At 44.7% G+C, this 10,272-nt stretch overlaps 1 protein-coding gene across 1 annotated transcript in view; it reads left to right on the forward strand.

The window, feature by feature from the left end:
• The window catches only part of LOC147725890 (long-chain-fatty-acid--CoA ligase ACSBG2-like), a 282,463-nt gene extending 274,185 nt beyond the window's left edge, over positions 1-8,278 (forward strand). Inside the window, exon 14 of the mRNA XM_086960032.1 lies at positions 6,305-8,278. Within this exon, the coding sequence (XP_086816158.1) occupies positions 6,305-6,483 (179 nt within the window). The 3' untranslated portion in view covers positions 6,484-8,278. The remainder of the gene's footprint in view (positions 1-6,304) is intronic.
• The last annotated feature ends 1,994 nt before the right edge of the window (positions 8,279-10,272 follow it).

Raw genomic sequence — 10,272 nt, forward strand, 5'->3', positions numbered from 1 at the left:
GAACTGCTCACTGCTTTGTCCAATGTATCCGTTGGGAGAAACGCGCTGCTGTATTCTTGAACAACGTGACTACTGTGCTGAAGTTCAACAGGTTTTTGTATATTTAGAACCTGGGGCAGCACCTCAAAATATGAACGCAGAGAGGGAGTGATGCGAGGAGGTTTGGGGACACCTATCCTTTTCTTGGCAGCTGTTCTAGTCAACCTGATTGATGTTGCAGCGCCCGTCTTCTGTTGAGGCGTCTGAGCCACTTTACTTGCAATTTCTGCACCAGCTCATGGAACTTCTGGGGGCCCCCTCCGGGTTTCACAGCCACTTTCACCTTCCAACAGCAAAAGCTGAGAGCACTGACTGCCCTGATTGCCCTGATTGCACTTATCCCCTCTGCCCCTGCCACGCTTAGACTTATTTTTGACAGCTTTGCCCCCCTTTTGCTTGCACTAGACCCCTTAGCCTTGAATCCAGAGACTTCAGGCCATACAGTCTCCCGCGCTTCGTTGCTCTCAGAAGCTCCAACCTCACCGGATATGGCAGACTTCCCTGCAAACTCTCCTTCTCCTGCTCCTACCGCCAGATCCACTAGGGGTGCTGACGGGTCCAAGCCCACTGCAGCAGCCGGTACAGCTGCTGCTACCGCTGTCGAATAGAAGGCACCTCCTCCCACCGCCTTCTCTCGGACCTTGCTGCCGGCCTCAAAGCCTCCTATGCCCCCCCCGAAGAGGGAAAAGGCCGCTAGCCGCTGCCCTGCGGCCACGCCTTAACTCCACGGCTGCTGCTTTCCACTGCTGCGGAAGGGGAGGCACTGAAGGAACGCGGGAGAGAGAGCCTGATCCGGAGCTCCTACGCACATCCGCTTCTTCGAAAACAGCCAGCAAGGTAGGGAAACTTAATCGCCGCCTGTACAGGTATTTGTACAGGGATTTGAAACGCTCCGATGTCCGAATAGCACCACTATCCCGAAAAACTCACCCACTCTACGCTACATTGAACGGGGGGAGAGAGGGTAGAGAGCACTAGCTAGGACATGCTCTGCCGCTCAGCATGCGGGCGCCATGTTTTCCCATGTGAGGCGGGGGAAGGCAGCAGGCCCGGATGGGCTACCAGGGGAACTATACAGGGCCCTAAGCGGGGAGATTGCCCCGGTCCTGGCTTCTGTCTTTAATGGCATTCTCCTGGGTGGCTCGGATCCTCCTAAATCTTGGAACGATGCCACGGTGGTGTTAATACCTAAACCAGGGAAAGATGTGAAAGAATGTGGGTCATATCGTCCGATATCGCTCCTTAGTAGCGACTACAAAATCTTTGCTGCTATTATGGCGGCTAGGCTAGGGGGGTGGCAAGCTCAATTATACACGATGATCAAAAGGGCTTTATTAAAGGTAGACACTTAGCAGACCTCACGCAAGATCTAGTTGGGGTAATTGATATCGCTACCACCTTCTCTCTTCCTTTTGCTGCCTTTACGCTTGATGCTACGAAGGCCTTTGATAGGGTCAACTGGGCTTTGTTGGCCGCAGTTATGAGGAAATATAATCTACCTGTAAATTTTTGCCGCATGGTATCTCTCATATATAAAGCTCAGACGGCCAGGCTTTCTGTAAATAATTTCCTGACAGAGCCTTTTAGCATTTCAAGAGGTACTAGGCAGGGCTGACCACTTTCGCCCCTCCTCTTTAATCTCTACATCGAGCCTTTTGCTCAGATTCTTAGAGAGGAGGCTAACATTACATCTTTTTGCTTTGGAGGTTGGGATAAGCGGGTAGCTTTATATGCGGACGATATCCTCATAATGACATCTAACTTAGACGAGGTTCTCCCCACAGTAATTAAGAGGGCAGAGGAGTTTGGTAAGATTTCCGGATATGAGATAAACTCTGACAAAACGGAAATCATGACCTGGAATACCACCAGCTCTCTTGTAGAGACCGTGTCCTCCAAATGAGTGTCGGAAAAAGCTTAAGGCATGGAACCACCTCCCTTTATCCATCTTTGGGACGACAAACTTAATTAAAATGTCAATCCTGCTATAATACACCTTTCTGTTTAATTCTATTCCGATGGCCTTTGATAGTAAACAAATAGCTAAATGGCAACAAGATATCAATTCTTTTATTTGAAGGTATGGAGCCACACGATTGGCTTGGAAAAGGTTGAGGAGGAGGAGGCAAAAAGGAGGGCTAACGCTACCAGACCTACAGTACTACGCCTGGGCGTTTGAATTATCCTACTCTAGAATGCTTCTAAAGATACCACTAGATAACGCTAGGGGAAGGATGTTTCGAGCAATGCTAGAGGGCACCTGCCGGCTTTCTTTTCAAGTTTGGAGATCAAAAATTCTTCAAAAAAGTAAAACGAAAAACTCTCCATTCACTGGCTAGAAGCTGGTCTACAATTAGAAAAAAAACTGGGGCTGAGCTATTTTTCTAATACAGCACCCTTGTGGGACTCGCCTGGTACTCCATCGTGCCTTAAGGACAGTTTGGCGGGTCCTATAAGGGATGCTGGAATTCTGTCCTGGGGAGAGTTGGTGGCAGGCGGTTCAATGTTACCCTGGGAGGAGTTGCGGGAGAGAGTTGGGCCGTGCCTCTCTAGAATTAAGCATTTATAACTGACTAGTTGGGCTCCGGCACTACTTAGGAAGAGGGCCCCCCTGGGTAAATACAGCAACCTGGAAAATCTACTGGTTACAAGGCCAGGGGGGCAAGGAGGTCTCATGTTGGTACTGGGCGATCCTAGAAGAAATAGATGGCGACTTTAAACTCCCTGAGAAGCTATGGGGAGAAGAGATGGGAGATCAGGGGGATCAGAACTGGCAGAATGTATTTACTATGATATATAAGCTTGTGAAACCAGCATGGCTGAGACGAAACCACCTGTTCGCGCTACATCGAGCATACCTCTCCCCCCAGAGGCTAGCCAAATATCAGCATGGGAAAAAATGCAACAAACGTGATCTACTTTAGGCCTCGGACGTGCACATGTTTAAAGATTGCCCTGCCATTAGTCACTTCTGGGAGAACGTGTTGGATGCCGTGTCTTCTATGCTTAAAACCACACTGCATATCTCTTCCATTGATTATCTTTGGAGTAGACGAAAACATCACTGGGCATGCCAGATCCTTTTTGTTCTATACAATCCTCCTGGCTAGGAGGCAGATTTGCCGGTTCTGGGTGGATGCAGCCCCTCCAACATACGCGGTTTGGCTGACGTCAGTATATGAAGTTCCTAGGGTGGATTTGGCCAGACCCTGCAGCAGGAAATGGATTGCTTTTTGGGACTTTCTTGTAAATTGGAAATAGGATTCCCAGTTTTTTTTTGTTTTTTTTTCCCCAGGCCCTATGATTATGCCTTTTTCCTGCTCCATGGACCTTTGATAGGGCCTTCCCAGGTATAATTTTGTACCAACAGGCATTAAAACGCCTAGATGGAGTTCTTTCAGGTCTCCCTTATTGTGCATTGGTCTCCTTCTTCCGCCAACTAAGCCTTTATGCGCCTGTGTCTGTGCCATGCTAAGAGATCTGGGGGCTGGACTCAGTGGCATACAGCTGTGGTCGGTGGTTACCTGCACTAGGGTATCGGCAAATGAGGACAAAAAAAAAAATTGTTTGTTCATTTAGTGTCATTTTAAAGATACACATTTTTTTATTGTTATAAATCGGTGTGGGATTTTAATTGTGAGTTGTTTCTTAACTATTGACTGAATTGCTGTTATTAAATGCTTTACATACTTGTCTCCTAAGTCCTGCTGGCTGCCAACAGCTACCAAGGGTTGAGCTAGGGAATACTTTATTGAGACTCATACTGAGCCCTAAACCATGTTAGTGGCCTTATTGCAAATGGTAAATGCATATTTATTACTAGTAATAATCCACTTACCAACACTCCTAATTCACAACTGGGTGCTAGGGGGACAGCTACATCTGTGCATTCATAACAGAAGCCCATAAGTTTGGTACTCAAGGGAAACTGCTGACCTCTGACTCTGACTGTCCTTTCTGGGACAGTTATGTGGGGGTGAAATTGGTACATGCATTCCATGGGGGCAGGGTCTTCGCACTACTAAAGAATGTGATCAGACAGAAGAAAATTGGGAACAGGCATGTGCATGTCAAAGGTGGTCTTTTGAACTTATCATATCTTCAAAGGCAATAGTGGGTATATCTACTGGGGCTTTGGCCTCCACAGCAGAGACACTTTTAAGGTTAGAACCATACTACGCAGGTTCAAAACTGGGACATTGACACAAGGAATCCTTTGGGTAGGAGGGACTGCAACTGGACTATCCGCTGACTTGTGATGGCTTGAGGCTTGTCGTGCTCCAGGAAGGGGACTATCACATGGTGAATTTTGCCTGGACATTGCTGGCAACTGTGATGACCTTGGTCTCGAAGGACTCTCCAAGGGCCGATGAGCTGCCCTCCTTGCCAATCAGATTCCAGTGACACAAAGGATCCCACTGTGTCCACAAGTTTGTAAGGGCCACCCTGGGTGCCGCGGAGAGTGGTGGACCTGATCGTGGTTGGGACAAGGACCATCCTGACATACACCATCATCTCGCTGTGCAAAAGCTGTGTGCAGCAGCCATTTGAGAAGCCGGGACGTGAGGAGTTCAAGGAAGCTTGCTTCATAGGCTTAGTCATTTTAAAGTTAATTAAAAGCTCAGAATGTGGTAGTTAATGAATAATTGAATGATTCGTACTAGGCGGACACTAGGCACTACAGCACTTTTTTACTGTGATTTCCTCTGTACTGTAGGGTTATTTGCTGCTTAATGTCACTTTATGATATAGGGCACTGTCTAATCAAATTGAAAGCACTCTAGTCAGATCTCAGGACAAATCGTTATTGAATCGTATGCAGCCGATATTGCTAGTATAACAAAGAAGCAAGACACTATTATACTTTACTAGCTCTGGGTTATGTACTGGCACAACCACACTTATAGAGGCATAAAGGCTCTGCTCATGTTATTTTTACTTGTATTGTTTGGGAAACTATCTTTTAATATTTGTGATTATTAAGCGGTGATTCCTGCTTCATATGTGTTGCAATGATTTTTATTAATCAAGTAAATAAACGATTGTTGCAGGTTTAAGACAAGCCAATTTGCATATTAATAGCACCACATGAAGTGAGATTAGGTGACTATTAACCCAATCATGCCATCACAGGAACTTACATCACATAGTTAATGACCTACACCAGAACTCAAGAAAAAGACTTTGGGACAAAATATAAATCCCATTATATCCTATGGGACTTATATTTCGGTGGATGGGGTATCCATCACCATTGTTATGGAGTAACCTGTCCTCCAAGATCTAAATCAGTTGAAACAGACAACTTTGCCTCGGAATAAGTTGTAGAGGCTAATCCAAATGAGATATGTTACTGTGCCTCATAGAAACATGTGAGTTAGGGCAGTTCCTAGATATTATTTATTATTTAACCATACAAGGTCTTTGGTTTGCTTTTGCCTTTTTGGAGTACCCTTTGTGATGTGTATCTTAGGGCCACCCACTGTGACCATTTCCAATTTTCTCATTACCATCATGCCCCTCTTGGGATCCAGATTCAGCGACCCTCACTTAAGTATTGAAATACAATTGTTATCTGCATGTGCCTTTAAGAGCAGTGGGGGAGAAAAAAGGCGTGAAAAGAAAGAAGATGGACATAAGAAATAGGTGGAAAGAAAGACCAATTGTGATGAGGAAGGAGAGGAAAGAAGGGGTGAGTGGAAAGGAGGCAGGGAGTGAAGGTGCAGGAATGAAAGTTTTTTAAAGGAATACTAAGGTTGCAAGAATAATAGAAAGGAAAGTAGAGAGTGGAAGAGGAGGGATGGAGAGAAGAGACAGAAGGTAAGGTTGTAAAGGGAGAGGATGGATGAAAGGTAAACATGATGATCCACAGAGACATAACTCAATAGCTGCTGCTGAGGTAGCTCTAACTTGTTCATTCCCTGTGAAAGTGGAATATTTGGATCTGAGCTGTACAGAACGGTAATTACTGCCTCAACCAGTGCGAATGGCAAGTAGACAACCCTGCACTGGTAGAAAAGGATAGGGGTTCGTCGAATGTGCCTTGCCTAATTAATATTCTACCAACAGTTTGCTTTGTGTTTCCCCCGCATATGTTGCATCAAAAATTGCATTCCCATTTGCAATGCGGTTGATGTGCAAATTGATCACCCTTGGCTTGGGAAGGGGGTTAGTACATCTTGGCCCTTTATTACTTGCTTTTGTATTGCTTTGCCTTTCGTTCCCTTCTTTGTTGACTCTGCCCTTCTCTTTCTTCATATTTTAGGCCCTACAATGAAAATGGTACGCCCATTTATCTTAAAAAAGTATGAAAGCATCATTGATGAGTTCTACAAAGTTGGAAGTCCCTTCCAACAACGAAACAGTGACCTGCACCCCAAAGAAGAGAAGACTTCAAACATAACCTGTGAGGACTTGTTGATCCCTGGGGGCTCAGAATTGTAAAATAGCATCTGTTGAAGGACATAACAGTGGTTCAATCGAACACCAAGCGAAGGGGCAGACACTGAACTTCTTTGGTGATACAGGAGTTGATAAAAATGTCTCTTGTTTCAGTCGATTGCCCTCAAGTCAATAATTCTATTAATCTTTTTACCCATCTATGTGGCTGCTACATAAACATCGAAATCAGTATGTTTGTGCTTGCATTCTGAGTATATGACTCTGCATTCTGTCATGGAATGTGTGCATGAATACCATTAGTTAGCATCTCTGCCAGGCTGGGCCTACATCTTCCTTCTTGTCCTTTATCCACTATTTATTTGTAGTGAAAATATTTATACATGGTTAGCTTCTATTTCTACTTTAGCCTGATACTGCATCAAATGCTTGGTCTGCTTTCCCTATCAGGGGTCTATATTTTCCTCAGGATAATAGCCTTGTAGGAATAAATTGGGTAGGTGTATTGACCGGGTTTTTGGTTCTATTTCTGAGTGATGGTGACTTTAGCTTGCTACCATCCTAGATCCCTATTCTTAGCTTGTTTTGGTCCTTTTCAGGCCTCTTTTCAGACCTAGGCATAAACTAGAGGATAGCCGCTTTATATGATGATAGATCCCTTATTTCTGACTCTAATCCATCTATTACCTATTGGCTTTGGCATAATTATGTGTCCTTTCATCATTCTCAGGCCTGAAGACCTACAGTAGAGGGTGGATCCTGTAGTTCTGACTTTATATTACCTATTGGTAGGGTTTGTGTATGTACTTTGATAGAGCTATGTGTCTATTTCATCCTTTTCGGGCCTACAAGGCCCAGAACCAGAGAGACTCCATTTTGCTTTCTGACGCTGCAGATTGAGATGCTTGTAGGTCAAAGTGTGATGTTTTAGTTATGAGGTGTTGTTCGCTCTTTGCAAACTAGAGAGAACCGGCCGGAGCTGAATCTTATCAAGAAATGTCCCTGGGGCTCAAGTCTCTAGACGAAACAAGCAGCTGATCACGGTGAGAGCGTCTGGAGCAGGGAGCCTGGTACATGGATTTGGTGGGAGGAGGCTACTGGCTGGAACTTTCCACTAGGGGAGAGCATTCCATATTAGTGAAATGCAGAAGAGGCAGAGAGTTCAGTTGGTTTTTGGAGTTGTCAGAAGCAGTTGTGTTCAGATGGATCTTGGAGCAGTCAGATGGATCTTGGAGCGGTCAGATAAATTTTGGAATGGTAGAAGGCAGTTGGTCTTTGGAGCTGAAGAGAGCAGTCATAGATGATCCTTGGAGTTGGAACTGTCAGCTGGAGCTGCCAGTTTGTCAGAATGTATTGAAGCAGTTGCCAGTCAGATGGAAGAGTTGGAGCTGCCAGTTGGAGCTTTTGGAGCAGTTGAGCCAGTGGTGTGAAGCCGTGGTGACAGAGGGAGAGAGCCCTGATTCCACCAGAGAGAGAGAAACATTCCTTTCTTATAGGGTGAGGTATTCTAAACTAGTTTGCTTTACACTTAATCATTCACTTTCCTTTATTTCCTAGGCTATATTCCCTACTGTATTGTTGCACTGATTAATCCCTTTTCTTTCAGCGGTGTGCAGTCTGTTATAATCCATTTCCCTTTTTAGCTATCTACAGTTACTGTCAGCTGTATGTGGATGTGTTAGTAATAAAGCTTTCCATTGTAATAAAGAGACCCCACAGATCTATGTATTCCTTAGATGTGTCTATTCCCCCTTTACTTTTCAGGCTATGTCTAGATTGCTAGTTATTGTGATGTTATAATTTGCTATTGTGTAATAAAGGGACCCCAGTTCTTAGTAAATAGCTGTGCAGGTGTTATTTCTTCATGACTAACCTTTCTTCTAGCCAGATGCTGTTATGTGGACGGATGTGTTTCCGGTCCAGGTAAGTGGTAACTGAGCAAGGGAGCAGGGAGTGCCTAAATCAGAGAATAGCGAGAATCAAGAGGGAGAGAGAGGACCAGAAAGCTAGTCCAGATCCCCGGTTTATATGTATGGATATCAAAAGGAGACTAGCTCTAGATTGGGTTAATCTAACATTAATATTATAGATTACTATTAGTTACATAGCGACTCAGTATTGTTTTGCCAAGTGGCAGTGGCACCTGTTGGGTGTCTTTAGAAAGCCACTTGGCAAAACAATACTGAGTCGCTATGTAACTAACAGTAATCTATAATATTAATGTTAGATTAACCCAATCTAGAGCTAGTCTCCTTTTGATATCCATAAATCAGAGAATAACCTTTGCATATCGTGATTTGGCCATTCTTGTGTGAGGGGATTGAACTGTCTATCTACCACATAAAATATAATATTACATCCCCAGTAGATATTAGACTTTTATAGAAACTTCCCAACAGAGAGAGAGAGAGAGAGAGTTGAAGGTATCAATAGGACAGTGATCGCCGTTGTGTAGCGGCGTTAGTGAGAGAGCACCGGAGGGATACGGTGTGTATCGTCACCTGATTGTGGCGGCAGCGTGAGCACCGGAAGGATACGGTCTGTATACCCACATGATTGTGGCTTGTGAGAGCACCGGGAGGATACGGTGTGTATACCCACAGGATTGTGGCTTGCGTGAGCACTGATTGAGGTCAGTGTGTAATGGTAGATGCATTAGAACTGCTCTCCACCATGAGGAAGAGAGTAGCATAGTCTGGGCCAGATTGCCGTGAGACTATAAGGTGAGATCATAGGATGTGACATGGAATTCCTTAGTAATTAGTGAGTATTCCTAGTAATTCTATAGATTTAGTGGTGTTTTTGATGATATGAGCTTGAATATTGCTAATTCCCTATCCCCAGGAAGGTACCTAGGTACTGTGGTAAGTAGGCTCTGGGGAGGGAGATGGTTATGTTTCGGCTGGATTGGTGGTGTCTTGATGAGCTGGTGATATCTGGTCTGAAAATCCAGTCGTTACAGTAGGTTAAATATTTTTTTGGGGGGGGTTATTGTTATGGACAGCATAAGGAATGGATTAAGTTGAGGTAAGTCGAAATATTGGGAAACTCTTATTTTGAGTGGGTTGAGTTTCAGGTGGTGTGGTGCTCTCCAGGCTACTTCCCAGTAATTCCAGTATCTATGAATGAACTTTTCAAGTAGGGCAAAGAGTCGGATGTGTGACCCTGGTAAGTGTAATCCTGGTATGCAGTTCAGCAGGTATGAGGGTGAGGGCAAATGGTTGTCTATGAACATTGAATTCAGTGTTGGAGGGACTAGAACTTTGTGGAGAACTAATTTGTTTTAGGATCAAAGCCCAAATTATGTCTGACTGTCAGCCTGGGCTGGATGGCAGTATCCTGAATGCTAACCCCTATCACAACAGACAGTGGCTCCAGTTAGTGCGCCAGTGTAGGAGGAGACTACCTATTGAGAGTGCTGAATCAATAGCACAGCCTAAAAACCCCAACAAACCCCTCTGTGCAAAATGTGTCCAGTCCCCCTTACCTTGGGCTCTTCACGTCCTCAAGTGTATGTCGTGATTTGACGGATGTATTATATGTTGTGTTTGTGGGGTACATGCTCTAAGAGTTGAAGAACAAGGTGGAGGATCCCTGACAAACGTCATAACAGATACGGGCAGCATGAGGCAAAAAAGAAGTTGTTAATGCTGAAAAAGATACATCAAAGTGGCCACGGCCATGAAAACGCCTGGCAGCTCTCCAGTGTCCAGCAACAGTAAAGCGTCCAATGCATGATTACTCATCAACTCCCACGAAGCTCTAGGTCTGAACCATTATAAAATGGGTAAGTAAAATGAAAGGTTAACACTAACAATGATGGTACATACCATG

The sequence above is a fragment of the Lissotriton vulgaris genome, chromosome 3_1 (genome assembly GCF_964263255.1).
Source record: "Lissotriton vulgaris chromosome 3_1, aLisVul1.2, whole genome shotgun sequence".
Lineage (NCBI taxonomy): Eukaryota > Metazoa > Chordata > Amphibia > Caudata > Salamandridae > Lissotriton > Lissotriton vulgaris.